The 23,326-nt window shown below is 46.9% G+C and overlaps 9 protein-coding genes across 9 annotated transcripts; 3 read left to right on the top strand and 6 right to left on the bottom strand.

Annotated features, from left to right (window-relative positions):
- Window positions 1–767: 767 nt before the first annotated feature.
- On the bottom strand, window positions 768–2,153 carry I302_100997 (uncharacterized protein; the record flags this gene model as incomplete). Its single annotated transcript, XM_019191009.1, has 6 exons — window positions 768–920; window positions 987–1,198; window positions 1,249–1,297; window positions 1,369–1,425; window positions 1,477–1,991; window positions 2,051–2,153. The coding sequence occupies 6 exons, from the start codon at window positions 2,151–2,153 to the stop codon at window positions 768–770; spliced, it is 1,089 nt and encodes a 362-aa protein (XP_019047757.1).
- A 520-nt stretch (window positions 2,154–2,673) lies between these two features.
- Window positions 2,674–4,204, top strand: I302_100996 (uncharacterized protein; the record flags this gene model as incomplete). The annotated part of the gene is made up of 6 exons (XM_019191008.1): window positions 2,674–2,739; window positions 2,821–3,030; window positions 3,105–3,274; window positions 3,357–3,475; window positions 3,556–3,864; window positions 3,927–4,204. The coding sequence occupies 6 exons, from the start codon at window positions 2,674–2,676 to the stop codon at window positions 4,202–4,204; spliced, it is 1,152 nt and encodes a 383-aa protein (XP_019047756.1).
- A 394-nt stretch (window positions 4,205–4,598) lies between these two features.
- Window positions 4,599–8,407, top strand: I302_100995 (uncharacterized protein; the record flags this gene model as incomplete). The annotated part of the gene is made up of 14 exons (XM_065869186.1): window positions 4,599–4,686; window positions 4,749–4,857; window positions 4,981–5,572; window positions 5,649–5,884; window positions 6,040–6,318; window positions 6,390–6,462; window positions 6,566–6,627; window positions 6,748–6,924; window positions 6,993–7,347; window positions 7,432–7,503; window positions 7,576–7,867; window positions 7,913–8,205; window positions 8,270–8,320; window positions 8,381–8,407. The coding sequence occupies 14 exons, from the start codon at window positions 4,599–4,601 to the stop codon at window positions 8,405–8,407; spliced, it is 2,706 nt and encodes a 901-aa protein (XP_065725258.1).
- Window positions 8,408–8,528: 121 nt separating this feature from the next.
- Window positions 8,529–11,536, bottom strand: I302_100994 (uncharacterized protein; the record flags this gene model as incomplete). Its single annotated transcript, XM_065869185.1, has 13 exons — window positions 8,529–8,735; window positions 8,789–8,863; window positions 8,921–9,060; window positions 9,115–9,300; window positions 9,362–9,683; window positions 9,741–10,009; window positions 10,065–10,141; window positions 10,208–10,368; window positions 10,429–10,594; window positions 10,674–10,801; window positions 10,878–10,951; window positions 11,045–11,183; window positions 11,360–11,536. 13 exons carry the CDS (start codon window positions 11,534–11,536, stop codon window positions 8,529–8,531), a joined length of 2,121 nt encoding a protein of 706 aa, XP_065725257.1.
- Window positions 11,537–11,951: 415 nt separating this feature from the next.
- On the bottom strand, window positions 11,952–13,807 carry I302_100993 (uncharacterized protein; the record flags this gene model as incomplete). Its single annotated transcript, XM_019191005.1, has 10 exons — window positions 11,952–12,146; window positions 12,224–12,520; window positions 12,604–12,698; window positions 12,763–12,840; window positions 12,925–13,007; window positions 13,075–13,082; window positions 13,149–13,256; window positions 13,318–13,350; window positions 13,430–13,581; window positions 13,666–13,807. 10 exons carry the CDS (start codon window positions 13,805–13,807, stop codon window positions 11,952–11,954), a joined length of 1,191 nt encoding a protein of 396 aa, XP_019047753.1.
- Window positions 13,808–14,970: 1,163 nt separating this feature from the next.
- I302_100992 (uncharacterized protein) lies at window positions 14,971–15,630 on the bottom strand (the record flags this gene model as incomplete). Its single annotated transcript, XM_019191004.1, has 1 exon — window positions 14,971–15,630. One exon carries the CDS (start codon window positions 15,628–15,630, stop codon window positions 14,971–14,973), a length of 660 nt encoding a protein of 219 aa, XP_019047752.1.
- A 1,697-nt stretch (window positions 15,631–17,327) lies between these two features.
- I302_100991 (uncharacterized protein) lies at window positions 17,328–18,159 on the bottom strand (the record flags this gene model as incomplete). The annotated part of the gene is made up of 2 exons (XM_019191003.1): window positions 17,328–17,832; window positions 17,990–18,159. The coding sequence occupies 2 exons, from the start codon at window positions 18,157–18,159 to the stop codon at window positions 17,328–17,330; spliced, it is 675 nt and encodes a 224-aa protein (XP_019047751.1).
- A 941-nt stretch (window positions 18,160–19,100) lies between these two features.
- On the top strand, window positions 19,101–20,841 carry I302_100990 (uncharacterized protein; the record flags this gene model as incomplete). Its single annotated transcript, XM_065869184.1, has 7 exons — window positions 19,101–19,182; window positions 19,235–19,298; window positions 19,430–19,549; window positions 19,603–19,858; window positions 19,921–20,166; window positions 20,224–20,252; window positions 20,301–20,841. The coding sequence occupies 7 exons, from the start codon at window positions 19,101–19,103 to the stop codon at window positions 20,839–20,841; spliced, it is 1,338 nt and encodes a 445-aa protein (XP_065725256.1).
- A 175-nt stretch (window positions 20,842–21,016) lies between these two features.
- On the bottom strand, window positions 21,017–22,931 carry I302_100989 (uncharacterized protein; the record flags this gene model as incomplete). Its single annotated transcript, XM_019191001.1, has 4 exons — window positions 21,017–22,314; window positions 22,370–22,571; window positions 22,625–22,779; window positions 22,847–22,931. The coding sequence occupies 4 exons, from the start codon at window positions 22,929–22,931 to the stop codon at window positions 21,017–21,019; spliced, it is 1,740 nt and encodes a 579-aa protein (XP_019047749.1).
- Window positions 22,932–23,326: the final 395 nt, after the last annotated feature.

Genomic DNA, 23,326 nt, shown 5'->3' with positions numbered 1-23,326 from the left:
AGCTTTCAGGGAGTGATCATCAGCAGGCACTCCAACTGGTGTGCTCCAGCAGGACTCATCCTACATTTCTTTCGCATTTCGGTTTTCAATTAATCCATACTTAACCGGTGACGATATACAAACTCAAACGGGATCAGTTGACACATGCAGATTTCCTTCTGGAACCGGCGCCGACTGCACCGATGAGACAGAATAAGCTGGCGGTCCGGGACTTGTTCCAGTGCTCGTGATCCGACCGCGGACTGATGTCGTCCCCATCAGCTGTGTGAGAAGTGTCTGTTCAGAGACATCATTGTTCCGGCGGCGGAAGTTGCAAGTTTCAGACTGATCTGATCGACAAAGGTCTCGTAACAATGAAGCCGACGTGGTCGCGGGGTCATGTGATTGAGGAGGTGGTCGAGCCATACGGTCCCGGTGTCCTCACAGTCAAAACAGCTCTGCTGAACGGCCGTTTGTTGCCACCTTCTATGATTCGGGTCGTAAGATGCAAGGGGAGTCAAGCGGTGTTTGACTTGGTGTGACACGAAGTGTGGGAGATTTCGATAGACCTCTCACCTTGTCTGTTAAAGACAGGCATGTTGGCAGTAATGGGCGGTAGGCCGATGGATGCGGAATGCAGACTTGCTCAAATGACCTTTCTGATAGCAGTCGAGGCGGATAATTCATATTGAAAAGACTTTGACCAGCACACGACCTCAATGGGGGATCTATCCTTCTACATGTATCTACGCTCACACGACATGTGACAAATTGAAAGCAGAACGCGTCTATTTGCCATGAGATAACACTGCAGCAAGTGGTTGAGCTGTCCTCAACAGGTTCACAGCAAATTCTGGCCAATCCCAACCTATCGCTTCAGCGGACATGGTAGTCAGAGCCGCTTGACCATCTCTTCCTGGTCTTCCTGGGCCTCCAGCATTCTACTCGAGTGAGCATGAATCAGCAAGCCACTCTGTGCGTTACCTGTACCCAATGTTTTCACGTACAGGTTTAACGTTGACGTCGAACAGCACAAAAGGTCCTCCTTCTGACAGCCTACGACAGTCTATTCTGATAGGAGCCGTCGCCTCTAACAGCTGAGCTACCAGGACACACTTGGCTTGTGTGTCAGAGTATGCACGGTCTGCATCGGATTCTTCGGGTGTGATCACTCGGGAGTTCTCAGTGACTGGGACAGTCCCATTCCAGGGCATCACACCTATAACCCGGTTAGCTTTGCTTAGATGACCATATGCACCTGTTGCTCACCGTCTATCTGGTCAAACCTATACACAACAGGCAGCGCCCAATAGTCCTTCTTCTCCCCGACAGCCTGTGCTCATGATCAGTCGAACATTCTAAGTACTCGGTAAGTTGAGGTGTACTGACTGTATAATCACCTGGAGGCATGACAGTGATAGTGATCTCTTCCCCATCGAGGTATTCCTAGATTACGACCGAGTCAGGAAACCACAATGATTCGCCAGATCTACTCACTTCTAGCAGGACCGCGTCCGACTCCTTCAATAATTTGTCCAAAGCCATCATGAGCTCCTCTGCAGTTGAAACCTTGGTAACTCCATGTGATCCTCTTCCTCTCACTGGTTTCGCCATAGCAGGCAATGGGAAATTCCCGGCTTCACCTTGATCACCTGTACGGTATAACATACTTTTCGGGAAAGAAGTTTCCAAGCCTTTCTGCTTTGCTAACCATCGATTTGCCCATTCCTTGTCATCATACTTCTCTACCAGAAGCGGATTCTGCCCAAACAGCCGTATTCCCTTTTGGATCAATTCGTCTTGAATCTCCACTATCGCATGAAGTGAATGTAGGTTTGTATTCGCCCATAACACGTTTGCACCCCTCTCGACCGCTTCCCTCACTCCAGAAACAGTATCAGGGAATGACCAATCGAGGTCTTTGACTGGATCTGGTTGCGATACCGGTGTAATGATTGTTTCTCCTGCAGAGCGCAGTGCATATGCTATATCGGCACAGCCATCTGCGTATCCTAAGGTGAATATGATATATCAACGATGTGTATCTTGAGTGTCATCAAACATAACTCACCGCCTGGCTTCATAGGCTTAGATACCCCATTTACAGCTGGCACGGGTGCCCTTTGATGGAGCAAGGCAGTTCGTAAACCCGTCACTGGTACCGTTCTCTGCATCGATGTATATCTTGCTGACCGCTGGTATGCAACCAGATGGGACAAGAGTTGTATAAGCTGCCATGGAGATGTGTCTCGACGTGATTGGGTAGTCTTGTAAGTTACTACTCGTAGCTATATGATGATGCAATAATCGCTTTAGGAACTAGCGGGTTTTATCGGATATCCACATCTCATTCACTGTTCTCTTTCATCTCCTTTTTTTAATATTAGCAGCTCAGAGATGGGCACACTGGACAGCTGCCAGCATGGTCTATACTAGAGTGACAGTGCAAGATGTATACAACACATGCATGAACAAGACTGACTGTTATTATGTATATCTAGTTGCCGTTGATGTCATATTCTGTTCACCGTCATTCCTCATTCCATTCTATCCGCTTCCACGGACACAAAGATATAGTCACTTCAATCAAGATGCGACTTCATCCTTACATAGCTACACTTCTCCACTGGAATCCCTCTCTTCATCGTGTAAAAGTCATATAACCAAGTGAAAGATCATAGAACAAACCTCACAATGTCACCATACACTCTTCGTTGGGGAATCATCGCAACTGGAAAGATCTCGGGTCAGTTCGCCAGGGTAAGTTGGGGGCGTACGGCCTATCTTGTCCCACATCTCATGTCAACCGATTAGTCCCACTGAACTCATGCATACTCTTAGGATCTGCTGGTCGATCCCAGCTCAAGAGAAGTGTCAGATGTCTCTCATCAGATCACCGCTGTCGGATCGAGATCAGTTGAATCGGCTCAGAAATTCATTGATGGACTGAAGAACCCTGCAGAAGGGGATTCATGGGGATGGGGAGCCAAGAATGGGAAACTGGATCGAGTCAAGGCTCATGGGTCTTATGATGGCGTATACAATGATCCTGTGAGTGAATGTCTGCTTTTGTGAGACCTCGCAGGTCTGACAGTGCCGAGCTCATGAAGCCTCACTACTTATAGAATGTCGACGCTATCTACGTTGGTACTCCCCACAACCTCCATTACAAAAACACCAAAGATGCCCTTCTTGCTGGCAAACATGTCCTCTGCGAGAAGCCATTCACCATTGATATTGAAGAACTAGAGGATCTGGTCGCTATCGCTAGAGAGAAGAAGCTTTTCTTGATGGAGTGAGTGGGAATATACATCTCATAAAAACGACTGGCACGTTATCACCCTTCTCTCAACTTGTACTGATACGCATCGTCGCAGAGCCGTATGGACCAGGTTCCACCCCATCGCATATGCCGTCGAAGAAGTTCTGAAGTCTGGTAAACTCGGGAAACCAAAGAGATTTGCTGCCGATTTCTCCATGGAGTATGATCTAGATTGTGAGCTTTTGCCTTGTTCTCTCCTAGGCATCTCGAGATTCATCATATTACAGCAACCTGCTAATGACAGATTGGTTCAGCCAAACCCGACTCCAACCGATTTGTCGACCCTGCTCTCGGGGGAGGTAGTTTACTTGATATGGGACCATACCCATCTGTCTGGGCGATGTTGCTAGTCCACCGAAACCCTCACAACAAGGATCAAAATCCCAAGGTTGTCAGCTCATACCAATCCATCTACAAGAGGTCAGGGGTCGATCTCGACTCCAGATGGATAGTCGAGTGGGAAGGATTATGTCGTGGACAATTGGTAACGGATTTGACCAGTCCTGGATTGAGGGAGAACACTGCCGCTCTCCAATGTGAGGAGGGTGATCTGATCATTGAGTGTGAGTGATAGTCTATCGCGTTGACACCAACAATGCTTTGACTGACACATTGATGTTCGCAGATCCCCCTCAAAAGCCAGAAACCTTCCACATCATCCCTCGACCTGACCGATACCTGGCCTCAGTGAAAGAGAAGACGACCCATCATCACCCTGTTCACGCAGGTAATCACGGTATGTCATACGAAGCTGATGAAGTAGCCAGATGTATCAGGGATGGCAAGACTGAGAGTGAAAGGATGCCCTTGGAGGAGAGCAAAGTGGTTCAGAGATGGTTCGATTCTGTTAGAAAGAACGGTAACAGCAGTACCAAGGAGATGAAGGGGACTGCTGGGCAATAGATAGAAGCAGAAACAACACGGGAATACTATGTTACAGGAAAAGAACGGATTGTTAATGCAGCTCATGACTATGCATCTCGTCCCGTTGGCTTGCCTCGGTCTAGAGTAACTTCCGCTGAATGTCTGAGCATCCCTTGCTGGATGAATGCATGTATGCATAGTAGGATAGATTGATATGGTCTTGTAAGCAATGGTTGGATTACTTTTCATGTCGGTCTCGTCGGTCCGACTATGAGGTGAAAGAACAAAGACATCTCACTTGATTTCATCCCCGACATCGGATCTCATGCCATCATCATCTTTCATCTCATCCCATCATCATATCACTTTACATACTCGTAGACCCACTACTACTGATTCCGATACCGGATATGCAGTGACAATCCCTCCAAACATGTCACCAACAGCTCAGCATAATGCTCAAGCAGGCTCATCCAATGAGGGCAAGAAGAGATCAAAGCAGCCTCAGCTGAGTTGTGCCGGTCAGTGGTTCTGGGATGGGATAGTATAGCACTTGCTGACGGAGGGTATACGTTGTGAACAGAATGTCGAAGACTCAAGCTCAAGTGTGATAGAGAGATACCGTGTTCAAATTGTGTGAGAAGGAAATGTGGAGAATTGTGTCCTGATGGCGTGAAAGAACCCCGTAGACAGTGAGGAAATGATGAGAATCGCTTGACACTCTTACACCATGCTTCATCCTCTTGATCTTACTCTGATGCCGCTATAACATGTACATAACTGTATCGAGCTTATATCTCTTCATGTATGCTCAGACTGTTCGACGTGAAAGCGACCGAAAACTTGCAGAAACGCCTGTCCACCTTGGAATCCCTGCTAGCGGATCACGGCGTAGAGATACCTTCATCAAATACTGAAGCAATATCTCCTCAAGTGACTGGTAAGAGAAGAAGGGATTCATCTCAGAGTGTAGATCATCATCATCATCATCACCCTCATCATCACCAGAATCCGCACTCGCATCACCCTCATCCTCATTCCAGCCATTCTGTAAATCCCTTGGAATCGTCTTCCTCACCGAGGTACAGATCGCCTACCATCAATGCCCGTCCGCCTATATCAGCTGCTCGAGAGTATCCCTTCCACTCGCCAAGAGACAACGACTCGGTATACTGGGACCGAAGTATTACAGACGGTAGACCACCTCCTCCTGCTCCACCATCCCTTCAGCAGCTTCCCTCTAGCCCCCGTAAATCGTCGGACATGATGCACGTTGGCTCCTCAAACGCTGGGTCGATGCCCACACCTCGCTCACCTGTGGGACATAGTCATGGAACGTTGGTCATAGGTCAAGAAGGTAGATCGAGGTATCTGGGTCCGACCGCGGGGACCGAATGGTTGAAGAATGTGAGTATGATTTTCGATCAACGACGTACGATATCATACCCTCGTGCTTATTTGGTTTGACTACCATAATACTCAGCAAGAAATGGGCGACGCGAACTCTCCCGAACCTCGAAGAAGTCCATCGCCGGAGAATCCAACTCCTCATATAACTGAAATCAATGGAGGGAAGAGGATCGGAACTGAACAGATACGGGCTTTTCCATTCCCTTTGTCGAATAGCACTTTTACCATGGAATCGCTCTTGTCGCAATTACCTCCCAAGGATGATGCAGAAGTATTGATGGATAGCTACTATCGGTATTTCGCTTGGAAGTGAGTTCAATACAAGTCTACCATCATGTTTTTCGTGAACTCACCTGGGGTATGGTTCTCAGACTGTTTGATCACAGTGTGATTCGATCTGTCCATCCTCTACCGTTTCCCAGCTCTAGTCCGTGAATAGCTCACTGATCTACCCATTCATTCAGCCATGATACCGCCCCTCGTCGATTCTTTCAACCAGTATTCGACCGCATATTCCAATGTATCTCTACCAAGAACTATAGATCCGTCCATCCACAACAACTAGCGCTTCTGTACGCAATCTTAGCTATGGGCACATTGCAGAATCTGGAGTTGCCGCCAAACGATCCTACCGCGGATGAATATCTTATGCTAGCTAAGAGCTGCCTGACGAAAGGCGATTTCCTAAATAACAATACAATAGCGGGAGTGCAGAGTCTGATTATCATGGCTCATTATCTACTGTGAGTGTTTTACAACCATAATCTTCACACGACTCGCACAACAGCTGAAAGTTGTATCTTTGTTGCGATAGGGAAACGGAAAAGGGTAGAAATGGTGATTCAGCTTGGCCACTGTGGGGTTTAGCAATGCGTATTATAGTTGCAGTGAGTATTCGATTTATGTCAATCACCTCTTTCCAGTCTCCACCCTGAAATCATGGGAAAGGAGAGTGCCTTTGAGCTGATTCGAGAAACCTCTCCTTTGCAGATGGGTTTACACCGAGATGGTGCAAGGTGGAATCTACCTACGGATGTGGTGGAGGAAAGAAGGTGAATCCGCCGTGCCCCCCCATTCTCTGCACGAGGACTTCATCTTGTGGTCCCTTATCTTTGTGATTAGGATGTTCTCAAACTTGATAATATCTAACTATATTACCGATAACCCTATAGACAAGTCTTCTGGGCAGCTTATGCGATAGAAATCCTACAAGCCAATTGTTTCTCCCGTCCGACATCACTGGCATTGCAGTATATCGATACCGCCTTCCCTGTTGGACCGTCAGATCATCCCGAAGGATCAAAGTCGTATCAGACATTGAGATTTGAGCTTATCCAGCTATCCGCCAGGTGAGCAGACGCCATGTGATCTCTACCCATCCATCCTTACTGACTGTTGTTCTTGTATCTCAACGTAGAATCCTCGATACAGGCATGTCAGTCCAGTTCGAATCGTACGATACCATCCTCTCGCTCTACACCCAGCTCTGCTCTTTCGAACGTTCGATCCCTTTCGACCTGAGATGTCGTACTGCCATGTTATCCCTGCCTAGCGAATATCCAGATACAAATACAGCTATCAAACAGTCTCCCGAGATCACCCGCAGAAATCTCAAGAAGACATTCCAGCAATTTACTCTAGCGCTCAATATCTCCGAACATGTCTTGTTCCTCCATAGACCGTATTTCGTCATGGCTATGCATGATCAGCCGCAGGATCCAACGAGAAGCGTTTATGGGCGGTCGTATCTAGCTGTGATTGAGCGGTGTAGCGTGAGTCAACGTCACATCGGTTTGACTCTATCACTCAGCGCTTCACGTTGATCTGCTAATTAATTTGCATCCTGACATCCACAGGTTATCATTCAGATTGTCTCCGCATTGTACGAGGCTCACCCAGCTGTGTCATCAAGACAATGGTTCTTATGGGTATGTTTCCCAATACCCCTGAACCTTTCCTATGGAATTTAGACCGACATTCTAATGCATTTGACACCTCAGTACCACATTTTCACCGCCGCTGTCTGTCTAGGCACAATGGTCCTGCGAAACCCCACCTCCGTCCTATCCCAATTTGCCATAACCTCGATCGACCAATCCATCAATGTCTACTCCCTCCTGATCAAACAGAACAACACCACCTCCATGATCCAGAACCACGATTGGTTGTCCCGTCTGAGGAAACGAGCATTTAACAAGGTCGTCGTAGCTGCTCAGAATCAGCAGGACGAGTCCAATCACAACCAAAGCAGGCGAGATTCACTGGCTAGTACCGGTGATGGAAGTGTGCAAGGTAATGGTGGAAGTGCTGCTGGTGCGGCTGGTGCGGCTGGTGAAGAAGATATGGATATTGTGGGATGGCGTACTCGCTTGATCGAGAGTGCTTCGAACGGGACTCAGATTGGAGTCAATATCCCTTCATCCTCATCATCATCGAGACCACCTAATCAAAGTCATATCAGTTCAGATGCGAATCATATATTCACTCCTCCTCATTCTTCGTCTGATCCCACGACTAACGGAGTCGCCCCCGCTGTACAACAGGTACTACAACAGCACCTCGTGGGAACCGATGGTATTCCGATGATGGATAATGGAAATATGGGAGTCGAGTCTTCGACTGATATGATGGTGAGTCGATCACCGGATATTTGACAGAAACAACAGTATCTTGCTGAATCACCTCGATGTACAGCTTCATCAGTTCTGGGATCCGATGATGCTGAATGACTCGAATGATATGGCGGTGAGTCGATTGCTTTTCAATGGTTGGGGAACGCATGCTAATGTATTTCCTCACGACCAGTCCGCCAACTGGTGGAGCTGGATGTGAAGGAATTCTCCTGACCAACAATCCCTGTTTTCTCATGCCTTTTGATCGCCAGATATTCAACCTATGCGCTATAATGACCATAGAAGACATGATGCATATGCTGCTCTGCCGTTTCTAACTATCAATGACTATCATCCTCAGAGTGATCTCGGTATTGTCTTTTGCCCTTCCCTGTCTGCTTCGGTGGTAGATAAGCATCATATCGCAGTTGACTGGCTGATAAATCCGCCCGAGGTGGGACCGGTGAACTGGTATGTTCAGATGTTGAAGGCACTTTGTGGGGATGCTTCCTGGATACCGAGATTATGGCGTCTAGGGTATCGGCCAGCTGCGATAACATAAGCATCTGTAGGGAGACTCGAGTAAAAGAGGATCATTTACCTTTGGTGTCTTCGATGTATCTTTTACTTGCTCCAGTAAATCAAATTCTATGATTGTTGATATTTCTTGGCATCTCTGTTATTCAGTCAGCTTATCTCTGCTCTTCGGAAAGCTGAATTATACACAACTGACCTTTCTCTGATATTTGGGCGATGTACTTTGCAGCGTTCGAAGCCCCTCAATAACCGCTGATCTCTTGTCTTGAACTTCGGAAGGTTGCAACCGAATCATCAGAGACACGATTGTCACGAGGATCAACTCTTGAACAGATGCTATGTTCATAGATGTCAGGCGTGGTTGCCGCGGGTCTGATGAGAGGGACCTACCATTATACTTGGGTAGTATATGCAAGAAGGAATCGATCATCTCTTGGGTATCACGGTATGAGAATGGTAGGTATTCGCATGTGACAGATGTTAAAATGACAAGCAGCGTATCACCAGGAGGGTCATGTCGTGTTCGAAGTGTTTCCAAGAGACATGTGGTGAATGATTCGGCGAGATTCCTTGGTGCTGATTCAGAAGTCAATATGGAATTTGGGCATCATTGTATGAAATCTTGGATGTGACTTACAGTGATCCAGTCTAGCCAGAACTCTTCTCGCCCCTTCGTCCCACACTGAGCCCTTCCCCTTCGTCTTCGAATTTAAAGTATCCAGAACATCCAACACTCCCGATGCATACCTCCGTCCATCCTCTTCATACTGTACTTCCACCACCTCCAAAGCTCTGGAAGCTGTTTCGTACTTTCCAATCTTCATTCTCTCCTCTATCGTCAACCTGTCTGCCAAAGTAAGGGGTAAAGATAGATTGGTTGAGGATCTGATTGAATCGAGATGGGTTTGTAGTACCATGTTGGGCAATTCTGATGAGAGTTTCTGCAGTAATTTGATCGTCTGAACGAAGATGCATCGTCAGTTACTGCCTGAACCGAAAGAAGAGCCGCAGCTTACCGATTTACGGATCGTATCATCCACACTGTTTACTCCTTCCATGATCACGCCCATCTCCTTTTCACCTAATTGCCCATCCCATGCGGTTGTAGGTAATATGGCTAAGCATCTGAGCGCTAAGATATGGTCATTGGCTGTTGGTTGTGGTGGAGATGATGACGATGATGGTGCAGTCTGATCTGCTAGGAGAAGTCTGGAAATATGCGGTAAGATGCTGGATGAAGTTGATGGGACTCGTGTTGCTAATTGGCAGAGTTCCAACAGAAGTGCTGAAGTAGCCATGATTAGTGAAAGATTTACTGAGAAGTCTGGATCCAAGCCTACCTCCCTCCCACCGATGACCTATTGTCATCTGCCCCAGTACTTCAGTCACCCATTGACCTACTTTCTCCCTAGTTCCGCTGAGCAGCAGAACACGATTAATACATCTGCACTACACTTGATCCCGAATCGTCGTGGGGACTCACGCTGACATTGATCCATGTGCTTCTACCACTGCTCTCAAAGTCTTGACTACCTCCAATGAAACTTGACCCCCATGGATCACCTCGTGCTTCCTCGCCACCTCTACACATCTCTCTATCAGATACAACTGTTCTTCGTCCGTTCCGATATGATGGGCATTAGTCTGAACGACAGGTCAGCTATTCGAATCATCATTTGTTGCCATGGTATATTACCAGCTCACTTCAAGGATGTGTCTGATAACTCTAAAGACGACAGCCAATACCGATAGATCGTCCTCTTGGGAAAGACACTTGAGAAGTTTGTTCATTGACAAGGGGAATAGATCGCCATGCTGTTCTCGGTGAAGTGATACCAAAGCCTCCAGAGTCCGCTGTCTGATAGCTGGTCTGCAGAGATGGATATCACGAGTGAGCTGGTGATATTATGTCAAGTCAAGCTAACGCTTCGTAGAGGTATCTCACTTACACCTTGTGTCGTAGTAATGCCTTCGAGGTGAGAAGTGGTATGACTGCTGGACTCAGGTCCGCCGAGGGGATCTTTGCGATGATTTGTAATGCTAGCAGGACATGAGAGGGTGTGGAAGATGATAGATCCTATAGATAGACGTATCATCAATATAGCGTCCTGCCCCTTGCTTCCGTTAAGATAGCTAGACAACGAGACACATACCTTCCTGATGGTATTGATTAACAACAGGTTGAGCTCATGATGTTTCGGTAATCTCTTCACCAAGTATAGATAGCCTACAATAACACAGTGATACATGATCAGGTACTCATCTTCACTTCGCTTGGACACTTGGACAAGGGGTAATCTCAGAAGCACGATAAACTCACCTATCTTCCTCTCGGCGAGGGTACGTCCCCCTTCAGCCAGTTGAAGAGCTGATATGAGAGCGAAATCGACATCGTCATCTGTCCGATGGCGAAGCATCAGACAGTGAAGCAGGATGATGAGGGTATCCGATACTTTGCTCTGTGACAGACATGTCAAGCTGTCAGTTGAGCATCCGCTTGAGTAGGGAAGTATGGGTGTCAAACATGTCGATTCTGACGATGAGCTTGATGACTATACGATACCTCTGACCTGCTGTATCCTCCTTCCTTTTCATGGATCTACTAGCTATATGATTGAAGATGGAGACCACTCACTGTACTCTGTCCCCTCACGCTCAATATCTCCCTTGCCTTTTTAATCTCTCCAGATATAATCTCGTCCTCCTCCTGATTCGAAGCTGCTTCGTTCAACTTAACCAACAACCCATGATGGCTTCTTGACGATGCACCCGAGGTGAGATAAGGCGGAAGTGAAGAGGAGGAGCGGGGCATGGTCTGAAAGCTGACTTATGATGATTTATGCATCGAGGATGAATGGAAACAGAAGGAGAGGAAGAAGAGTTGCATGTTGGTGATCACCGTGATAACAGGTGGACCAACCTCCACCAAAACATTCCATTCATTCACCATGATACATCTTAGTATACATGACACGGTGAATCATACAGCTCATGCATAGTCATCCATGCTCATCTCATGCACAAACAGGTAAGTGAAAGCTCTCTCAAGAGACTACAGAAGCAAGTCATTCAGACAATACATGTTGGATAATCCCATCTTCTACCTATATAATCCTATCTTGAAACAATTCCCTTCCCATCCATCCTCAATCTATGTATATAGTCCTACGTGTATATATTTCATATATAATGATCGTCTAATTACTTCTAACATGATCCTCTTTGATCTAGTTGGATCTACCTACCACCTCCATGGTTTCGGGTTTGAACACATAAGCGTCCTCGTGAGGAGGAGTGAGTTTATCATGTAACAAGGCTGATAAGAATTGATAATCTGAATCTGAATCGACGTGGGTGAAATGGAGATGCTCCCAAGTGGTGTTGTTGGCAGTTTCATCTTTACGTCTTTGACGTTGTTCGTTCTGCGGGGACGAATCATCGATCAATATCGCATTTCTTTTGTTCTTGGTTGATCATCATCGCGCAGACTATCGCTCACCTCTATCCGAGTCTTGTCTTTACCAGCCTCATCATAATTACCAGTCCTGATACCTTTTGCAACGTTGACCCAGAGTTTTCTACTTTCCCATTCAGTTTGCTCAGTGACATCCTTGACAGTGACTTCCTCCTTGGCAGTGTTGGTATCAAGGAAGATTGGGCCCTTGGAACCTCCGATATGAGATTTACCAGTCCATTGCCCCTCGTAGGTTTGGAGCGATTTCCCGGATGCGTTGGCGATGGATGATTTGAACGAGTGGGATTTGCCGGAGAAGTAACCTTTACCCTTATAGTCGATCTGCGAGGGGTGTCGATCGACAATATCAGCATTGAAAGGATAACGATCACGCGGGAGGAAAGATATAGTTGTAGTCAACTCACCTGAGCAGTGAGTCCAGTGCTACTTTGAATGGCGTTGGTATCGGTCAATTCGATATATGGTGATCCCCAGATGATACCCTCGATTCGAAGTTTAGCTGCAACGCCATAAGTGATTAGCTGGTGACTTGACGATGTTAAAAGCTATTCGCCTTGACTTACGAAGAGTGATCAGGTACTTCTCCTCCTTCTGTCCGTTTTTAGGTTGCACTGTGAGAACAGCGTGACCGGATTGCTTGACTGATAGCGTTCGAAAATCAAGTCAGATCGAGCGCATGACTAAGAAAGCGACAACTCCCGGTGATACCAGAGGAAAAGGCTCACCATTGATAGCAGTACCAGTGAAAGAGGTCTTCTGACCGGAATGACCTTGAAGCTTGACTCCTGCTTTCTTGTTCTCGATATAGCTAAACCACCATATACATCATTAGTCCACCATCTCCATGCGACCCATCGACGTTGACCGAGACTTACTAAGCGGTCTGAGGGGAAGACAAGATATCAGCTATGCACTTGCCTCGCTTGTCTCGGACATAGAATGTACTCACGATAGGAGGATGGTGTGACACTTGCTCCACGATCAATCGAGTCTCACCTCTACCATTGCTATCTGGCCAGATACCGTAGAAGAGTTCTCCTAAGACTGGATTGAGGGGCTGAGCAGGCGTGAATGCGTCAGTTGGATAGGTTACATTGTTTTATAGGTGGATAGCTCACTTTCTTCTCTGATCCCATCTTCTCATTACGAGTCTGTAGTATGATACAACAGTTGTTGACGTGAGCATTCATCATTGACAGGAATGCAAGGCAGACCGGGATCGGCACTTACGGTGTATTGTGCACTGAGGGTGCTTATGAACCATCTCAAGACCTTCTCCATCCGTTCCTGCTCAGTCTTACCCTCTGAGATTTCCGCGAAAAGGTTGGGATGTTCACACCAATACGCAGGGAATTCGGTGAGAGAAGTAGGAGAGAGAATGACTACGATCGAGCGGCGCATAAGACATGGGTCAGCGAGTTGTTCCCGCACGCGATCGCAGTAGATATGGAGAGCTGACTACTTACAAGGTGGTGCAGTCATGGAACTGAGATCACCAGTCATCTGAGCTAAACTCTTGATGAAACTTGCCCATCCTGCTTTTTGCTCTTGGGGCACATCGGCACCTTTGGAACACATATTCATGATATCGTCAGCACTGCTTTTCATCTTGATACTGAAAGTCAGGACCTAAAAAAGCCAGTGAGAAGTGGAATGGGATGGGAGATAGCTGAGTGCATGAAGTAGAGGCGAGTCGTTCGTGTGGTATTGTCTGATCAGATAGGTGTGTACAAAGGATTCCAATAAGGGGGAAGAAACCCATCGCAGCATCCGATCAATGGAGATGACACGACTCACCCTCAGCTTTCTCTTCTATTTTGCCGTTCATTGATGACTTTGAGGAAGAAGAGTTTTTACGGGATAGACTAGGTAGAGACGGCAGTTTGAATGATTGTTGACTGGGTAGCAAGTGATAGTAGGTTATGAGTTGAATGCGATGTATATATATATAGTAGGTGTAAGAGTGTTTGGTGGTGGCGGCTTGTGCAGTTGAAGGTGAATCAGTTTGAGATTGAAATGGGCGATATCTCTCTTGGTTGATAGTGAGTATGTATATATACAGTAAATTGATAGAGATGTATCAATGAATGGACTGATGTTATCTTAAGTATCGTGGATGTCATACAAATGCATCTCGTCACCATCACTATCACCACTTACATCATCATCATCATCATCATCATCATCATCCTAGTATATACACCACGTGACCACATTACACCGAGTGTGGCACCGCATCAAACCACGGCCGAATATCATCCTGAAATACAATACAGGTCCTATATGCATGTACCCCTACAAAGCCCAACGATCAAATCGTATCGTCCCAAAAGCCTGCGACCATTCAGGATGATCCCTACCAATCTCATCCGCCAAAGAGACCATCGCTGAAAATGGTATGATCCGGGATGGTGCGTGGTGGCAGAGCCGGTTTACTGGTAACCATGTCATCGTTCATTTGGGTTCTGGCGCCTGCTCTGAGAATCATTGGTCACTTCGCTTTCGGATGCCTTGGTCCATGACATGAACCCACGGTCGACTTTGATTCTATGCATATCCAACCATTACTTAAGATGTACAATACCCAGACTTCCTTCAGACTGACCCCCATATATCGACAATCCCATCACAACTTCGGATATGACACCCCCACATATGACACTCGCGCAGGCGAATTGCTGAAGCCGGCAGATCATAGATATCATCGAACGGGTCCAGAAGGCTCTTCAAATTTGCACCCAGAGGTTTGATTGATTGATAACCGCGAGCAATTACAGCTTCGATAACCTGGAATACCCCCGGCAACTAGCAAGGCCCTTTGAGTGGCTGGAGTTGTCGCTTCCACCTGCGCTACTGAAAGAGCTGTTAGGCTCATGGTTCTCGCTTAGATTGCGTGTGGAATTGATATCGTTAAGTAGCCGCATGTAGTCTTGTCCAACGGTCTCTGATCTGGATTCTTTCTCGATCTGTTCCAAAGTCATCCAACAAAACTCCCCGGGCCTTTTGTCTCCTTTATGCGTGAGACTAACGGAGTACCCAGGCTTTCCCGTCGCTTCATCAGGAACAGGTGAAGTTCTCCATGACCAGATACTATCTCCAATATCGACGCTGCCTTCGAGCTCGGGACTAGCCGGCAATGTGTATCCTTTGACCTTACAGTAAATTTCGAGGGCAGTTTGATCTGTCTTAGCCGTTTCCGTTAACTGGGAGACATTTATATACTTGCTAGGGCTCTTGTCACCGTTGCCAACTTCATAGCAATACATCTTGTAATCCCTATCTTTCTTATCGGTCTCAGTCCACCAGGTGACGGTCTTGCCTTCCTTGGTGGTAAACGTCTCCTTCTCAGATTGGTTTTTTCGAGCCCTCATCTCCTCAGCAGCATCTCTCAGGATCTCAATGCCTTTTCCACTAGGAACGTCAGAAGTCATATCGCCATTCGGGGCAAGATATCCCATAAGTTAATCTTTGGTCCCTTCCCATTCATGAATAGTCTTTGTGCCCTTGTCATGTGCTTGGACAAGAAATCCAGTCGCATTCCTATCTGTCGGATCGGTATGACCGTGAAGCATCTTGATACCGATAACGTCAACGAAACGAGCCGTATCAGGTAGTTCGCTGGTTGAGACATCTGAAGTTGTTCCCTTAGTCCCTTCGGTTTGCTTACAAATGACCTTCCAAGTAGGAGCCGCTGAACTTACTCCGGAAGTGGTTGATGTCATTGTTTCGTCGCTCATGGTTGGTCAAGACGGTGAAATATCTGAGATGATAATATATGGTTTATTGCGATCGACTTGGAGGACTGGAGTGGCGACTCTGCAAATAGGACCGTTTTATACCGCACGTTCTTTGTTGATAGAGTCAAATTTCATGCGGAAATCGAGTCAGGAATCGAGTCGAGTTTATGTATGGTCTCCTTTGATATGATCGACTCGAGTAGTCAGCATACGTCAGAAATCGTGGTTAAAAAGGATGGTAAACCCTTTGATAAATCGCTGAGACCTCTGGCTGGGCTGGTTCTACAACAGTCGAGGCCTAGACCGAATGAGTCCGCAGCTAAAGACCACATGCATGACGCACTAAAGATGAATGTAGGTTCCATACAGTTGTGAAGACTTGCCACTGTTTGGGATCGCGAATACCCGTTCACATATTAGCTGACCTTAATGATAGAAACTGACACAGATCGATATGAGCTTTATTGCGGATTCACCCGCACATATTCGATCCTCAGCATCAGCGAGTGCTATCGTGGAGGGATATCTTTGCGAGATCTAGACCTGGGCTCAGAGTCTGATTTGAGACCGTCACCTCATGCCAAGCGAAGAGGTGATTTTGAAGACTTCCAGATGGATAACGACCTTTCCGGTAAGCATTCTACCGAAGATCACCCACAAACGCGAGCGCGTACAATCAATCCCCAAGCAGATGAACACCTCCCGCTTGCCTTTTCAGGCTGAAAGTGCTTTAGACCTGAGGCCAGATCATCGCAATCAAGAGGTAGATGTCAGAAGAACCGCTTACATTCCGGTCATCCTTCCCAGTCGACCGCAGGCTGTGATTGCAGAGCGATAAGACCGACAAGCTATGATAATACCATTACACCAAATTACGGTCAGTTGTCTTCCAATGACCCCAAGTTGACTTGGCTGGGTGTGGCTCACCCTAGAATTCATCGGAATGTGAGCACTGCTGCCGGTCAGAAGATCGAGAAAGTATCCAAGCAGTCAAGTCAGAGTGCGCATCCAGGAGCTGTGGGTGCAAGAAGTGTTCTCAGAAAGAGTGACCTTTCAGAGCTCATGAAAGCGTCTATCAGTGATCAGTCTGTATGTCTGATAACTCAAAGAACGTCATTTGCCTATACTTCACTATAATTGGTTCATGCGATTGGTTAATTGTACACAATTCCGTCTCCTTTTTTCCATCTCCTTTTTTCCATCTTGATGTCACTTCATTGTGTTTAAGTTGATTGTCTTCCTCCCTGATTTTATGATTTTATGACGTTTTCACCGATGCTTGATTAGATATAATGTATGATAAAATATGAACTATTCCTTGCCTATCGAGCAGAAAAGAATCAATATGAGATGTACGTATTCGACTGACAAATCAACCTACCTTAAATGCTTTACTCGATCACGTTGTCTTCGTCCTCACCATCAGGTATGTATTGTTTACCTACACCCGCCAACTCCCAAGAAACACTCGAGGACCTGGCTCTTTCCTCCTGAGCTTCCCTCTCGATCTGTCTACCTCTTTCGAAATCATCCACTCTTTCTTCAGCTCTGGATCTTGATCTGGGGCCTTTCTCATTTGACTTCAAGGCTGATCGACCGGTTCGGAAGGATCCCAAAGATGGGGCGGGTGGTCGAACTGGTAGTTCTCCAAGTCTGTCTTCTTGGTAAGATTCCCCTGAATCAGCTGATTGTTGAGGTAGACCTTTACCCAAAGACTGTTGAGAACCATTGGTACCGGCGGGAATGACTGGTAGGTAAGAGACGACGTAGCCTAGTTTGCCGGGAGGATTGGACCCGAGGCAGTGTAAACAAGTTAATTCGGGGTATGGGAGGTATGTGATCTCTTGGTTGTTGGGTCCCGACTTGGACGTGAGAGGTGCAGGCGCAGATTGAGGGCTGGGATGATGTACAGATCAGCTTACACGAACATTTTTAGACGATAGCACGTACAGAGACAGCTCTAGAATCATCAAGAGGTATCCAAGGATACACCCGGTATCCTTCAACAGACCATTGTATCGTGATTTTTGTGAACCTTGAGTAGTCAACTCACCCTGCTGTCTCACCCCCGATACCTGCCCACCCTCCATTCCAATCTACAGGCTTCCCATCCAAAGTGGTAAAGGTCTTTGAGCCTGGGTTGAAGTCTGCTGCCCATGGTCGGACCACTCCATTGGCATTGGGCGCAGAGTGATGAGATGCGTTTCCGTTTGGCTGTGTCATTTCTGTTGAGCGAAGAGCCTAAAAAAAGTGAGTTCGTGTGGTAGAAGTCAAGTACGTGTGAATTACATTCCTTTATATATAGTCGTGCATGACCCATTCAAATCCCCCAATGACTCAATAATCCCTCGACCCCGTGACTTCTGACGTCTGTCCTTTTCGAATTCTCTTTCGAGTTAACCGAGACCGGCCGAAACCCTTCCATAGCAAGACCTTTGCTACAATTTCGAATGCGCAATCTGACTAACGCAATCCTTCGTCAGATGATGCAGGCTGCATCTGGAGAAGTGTGCACTTCTTGGCGTTTCTCCGGTGTTGCCCCACTCCAGGATATAAGGGTCAAAGATGTCTTTATTGGTTATGCGTGATTAAGCGAGTTTCAATGCAAGCAGGGTAGCGGTCCGAATAACCGATGTTCGTTGCGATGAATGTTGATGAGCTCACTGCTGATCAGAGGAGAGCTATCACCTGATGATCATTGTGGGATCATTGTGGTCATACGCAAATGAAAGAGAGTGGAAGATTCACGCAACCGCAGCTTCTATCAGTAATTAGACATAATACGGCGCTCGACGATGTTCAACAAGTCGCTGTATCGTACGCTTTCGGTTTGGTCAAACCCCGGTACAAAGTATTCATGATGTAGTCAGTCCTCGCTTGGCAAAACAGACCGGCGCTGTGATCTATACAATAATGCGTACCGGTCCACACATCAGCATAATGATCGATATACGCCTTGTGATGTGCAGATATCATATTTCAGAAGTTCGACTATTGCTCTGCCCGAGCGGTGAATATCTATACTCCCCGCTGTCACCTATATCACCCATCTGATATCAGCAAAGCCTGCTGAGCTAACATGATAAAGAGGCTGGGCAAAGAGTTATCACGTCGTCTCGTTGCGTTCGAGAAAATCTTACACATCGACAGACGTCCATTTCATCATGAACCGAACAGACTTACTCTCAGCTGGAGCTTATAGAAGAAACGCGCGCACTGGGCGTGTGTCGAGCTGGGATCACTCTGGTATGTTTTTTATGATTACAAAGCACAGTAGCTAATGATTTCCGTCCTTCAGGCAGGAACGAGGACGCTTTCACCGTAAGACCTGGAGAATCAATTGTGCTTGCAGATGTAGAGGGGTAGGTGCTGCAAGAGTGCGAATGCTGCTAACACAATAAGACCTGGGGCCATCACACATCTATGGTTCGTACAAGGGTGCCGTAAGGTGCTCGGTCCAGGTAAGTAGCTTCACCCTTCTTGCTACGTTCAGACAGTCATCTGGTCTAAGCTTTCCATTTACAGGCGTCGCCCCATATACCGCGACAAATTGTCCATTCATGGAGACCCACCGAGCACTTGGTCTTTTCGATGAAGCGAATGACGAGAACTTGTGAGAGATACCCGCTGGATATCGACTTGCAGAACTAACCGGAAAGATTACAGCTATCGAAACGTAGTCATCAAGATATTTTGGGATGATCAAACCGAACCCTCTGTCCTCGCTCCTTTAGGTGATTTCTTCTGCATTGGCCAATCCATGCCGGCAAATTTCTCGTCGTTGCCATTTTCGGTTTCTGTTCGACCCATGGATGATCACAAGTATGGTGGTACCTCAGCCCTCAACTGCTACCTGACAATGCCTTTCAACAAGAGAGCCACAATCGAAGTTGAGAACCAAGGAGATAACACGTACATCCAGGTAAATTTACCTTCTCTATCGCTCATGATTAGTCAACCAAGCTGACCGATCCTAATCATCAGTACTTCTATATCGATTATGAGCTGTATCCCGAGCCCCACGGAAAGGATATCCTGTACTTTCATGCGATGTGGAAACGAGAAAATCCAACAAGAGGATGGGCTCCGTCCAGAATGGCGGCTAACAGTCGAGAGATCCAACAACCCAAGAATCTGGATGCTACTGGGGATAGCAATTACGTGATTTTGGAAACGGAAGGTGCTGGTAACTATCTTGGTTGTAACCATTCCATTACCCATATGCAAGGTGTAGGTATTTTCATACAGAAGGAGTGATACGAGTTCCGCTGACTTATCCGCCTGTAGGTCTGGTGGGGGGAAGGGGACGACATCATGTGAGAACAACACGGTCTGGTAGTCAAGTACTGATTCAAATTCCGTAGCTGGATCGATGACGACTCTTGGCCGCCATCACTTCATGGCACAGGTGGTGAAGATTACTTTGGTCAAGGTTGGGGTATGCAGAAGAACGCTTATCCCTTCTGCGGGACCATCATCCATGAAGATGATATCACCAACAATCAAGTGTCATACCGATTCCACATGGCCGATCCAATCCGTTTCAACAAGCGGATCAAGGTGACTATGGAGACTGGCCATGCAAATCATCTTAGGGATGACTGGTCCACTACTGCTTATTGGTATCAGACTTTGCCTGGTCCGAAGCTCTCCTTACCTCCCCCGGAGCTCAGGATCCCCCGAAAAGCCACGATCTCCACCGAAGGAATCTCCGATCCCGATGTCAGCGCGATGTCAGAGCAATTCAAGGCTCTCCTAGATGCGAGAGAAGAAAGGTTCAAAGATTATCTGAAGGACCGTCAAGTCTGGATTGATCGCAGGGCAGATGATTCGCAGGAGCGCGCAAAGAGAAATGTTGAGATTGCTAAAGAAGTTAGAACTAGATGGATGGCTTCTTTGAAGTAGATAGGAATTGCGATTCTGTTCGGTAATATGCATCTCATCTTACTCAGGCACTCCCTACCCAACAAGAGCATTAGCGCTTGATTTATGTACCTCATAATCACTGTAATGACTCTGTAGTTATTCCACAATGTCCATGCATAAAAAGACTGTACATCCCGTTCAACTACTTCAGCACTCAGGACGCCATGTCGATACCTCTTAAGGACCATATCGACAACTCTTCTATCTCTGCATCTCCTTTCGACAGCAGGGCGATGCCTGTGTGCTCAGGTTTTGTGTACACCCTTGTTGCCAGTGCGAATCTGTCATTTGCAAAAACTTCCAAAACGTCATGATCCAAGAGCACGGTCAATTGCAATTTTTCGATGGTCTGATCGGAATGACGGAAAAGAGTATGCGAGCCGATCTCGGGAGACGTATTGACACCTTCCTGTGCCGTGGAATGTTCACGTTCGACAATGATAATCTCTTCTTTGGGTCGGAATGTGATCAAAGTACGAATGGACATGTCCTCGTTGTGACGTAAAACCAAAGATATCGAATCGGTATCGTCGGATACAGAGATCACGGCGTAGATCTCGCAGGCAAGGGGTGCCTTTGCAAGACATGAGGTGACTGACCTTATGACCCCTTCGGGATGTTGATAAAGCACCTGATTACGGAGGTTTTGAAGCTCGATGATCGGGCGAACACCCAATGTGTACAGGTCGCTACCTGAAGTACCCTCATCTGAAACCTCGACAGATGATATATCTTGTAAGGGTGACGAGAATCCAGCAACCACCCTGCTTTGTTTGGCAAGAAAGACTTCCCTCGGAACACCCATACATCCAGTCCAACCTTTCCCAGCTAATAACTCATCTTCAAGATCCTCTTCAATGATCCACCCCCACAGTATCGTTCGGCCATCTGGAGCAGTGAATGTATTCGCGGCGTAGAGAATTCCCCAATCTGTCATTCCTCCAGTAGTGATACCCAATCTAAGTTCACCTTGGTCTGTTTTCGATAAAGTCCCACTGGTCCAGTTGGAATATCTGGTGACCCTTTTAGGGACTTTAGGGTTTGATGAGATATACGCATCTACCCATTCTCGCTCTTTTCCTCCTTCCGATCCGAGAATCAAAAAGTCCCTTGATAATTCTCCATCGCGGAGGGTGATCAAATTGGTGCACTCCCAATTGACTCCTAGATCTCCTGTCCATTTCCGAGAGAGTTGGTGATTGACAGGTATATCAGTGGTGAGTGGATGGAGGTATTTCCATTGTGTCGTATTTTCTGGGTTTATAGCGTATAAGAAGACGCGAGGACCAAGGTCGTGGATACCACCTGATATGAGACCATAGAGTGCTGGATTGGACGTTCCACGAAGTGCATCCATGATTGGCCATGAAAAGATGAAGGGATCCCTGAAGCCGGTCACATGCATATCTTCAGGTTCTTCGGGAAGAAGAGGATTGTCCGGATGCTTTTCCCCTAGAATTCAAGATGAGTGAATATGTGGGCGCAAACGACCGGAAGAGCAACTCACAAGTCTTGCCGCCATCCGTTGAAGTCGCCAATGACAAACCCTCGCATCCTCTTGTATACGGTTGGCTCCAAGTGATCGGGAGATGATTTACACTTGTATAGAAGACCGACAATTGATCTTTCTCGCCTGATGGACCTCTACCATGAAAACAGCCTGTGAAGATGCCGCATTGGTCGTATGGTTGATCAGGCTTGAACACCGGCTAAACTGACTAGTCAGTGATTGTGCCAGCTTCTCATGATCAACCAGACTCACTTCTTCAGCGGTATGCTGCCAATGCACCATGTCGCAACTCGTCGCATGTCCCCAAGAGATATCGTTCCATACATGTGAATGAGGATTCCACTGGTAAAAAAGATGGTATAACCCTGTTGATGAGTCGTACCCGGGAGCGCAAGGATCGTTAATCCCTGGCGAGAGACCAGAGATCAGCATATATCTCAAGCATGGAATCCATACTGGTCCTTGCATACTCACATCCTCTCGGTGGTGCTATATGATACCGCGGTCGACCAGCTCCAATTGATTGCTCATCCAACTTCGAAGCAGTTGTGGTTGACATGGTGTAAACCGAAAGTTTTACTTTGGAATCGCAGCAATCTGGTCACAGGGCTCTTGTAACAATGTCGTCATATAAGAAACCTTCTGGTCATCCGCCAATGACCCCGGCTAATAAATCAATTGCCCGCTGCGCCTTATTTGCTTGGCCCGCTTATACCATGCTTCTTCTACCCATAGATCTCCGCACGCAATAAGCTTGTGAGCGTTTTGCACTCTCCTCTTGCTTCGCAAGCATGTGTCTCATTGAGTGGCCTTTAAAGTTCATGATAGCATCTGCAGACCATCCATCCGGTTAGCGGGAGCCGGTGTGTTCCCCTCGGGGAACTTTGGAGACGCAGATGGGGTTGACCTTAATGAAGGCGCCGCTTTTTCACAGAATCGCGTTGTTTATTCATA

The sequence above is a fragment of the Kwoniella bestiolae genome, chromosome 1 (genome assembly GCF_000512585.2).
Source record: "Kwoniella bestiolae CBS 10118 chromosome 1, complete sequence".
In the NCBI taxonomy this organism is placed as follows: domain Eukaryota; kingdom Fungi; phylum Basidiomycota; class Tremellomycetes; order Tremellales; family Cryptococcaceae; genus Kwoniella; species Kwoniella bestiolae.
This window is presented reverse-complemented; position numbering and strand designations above follow the sequence as displayed.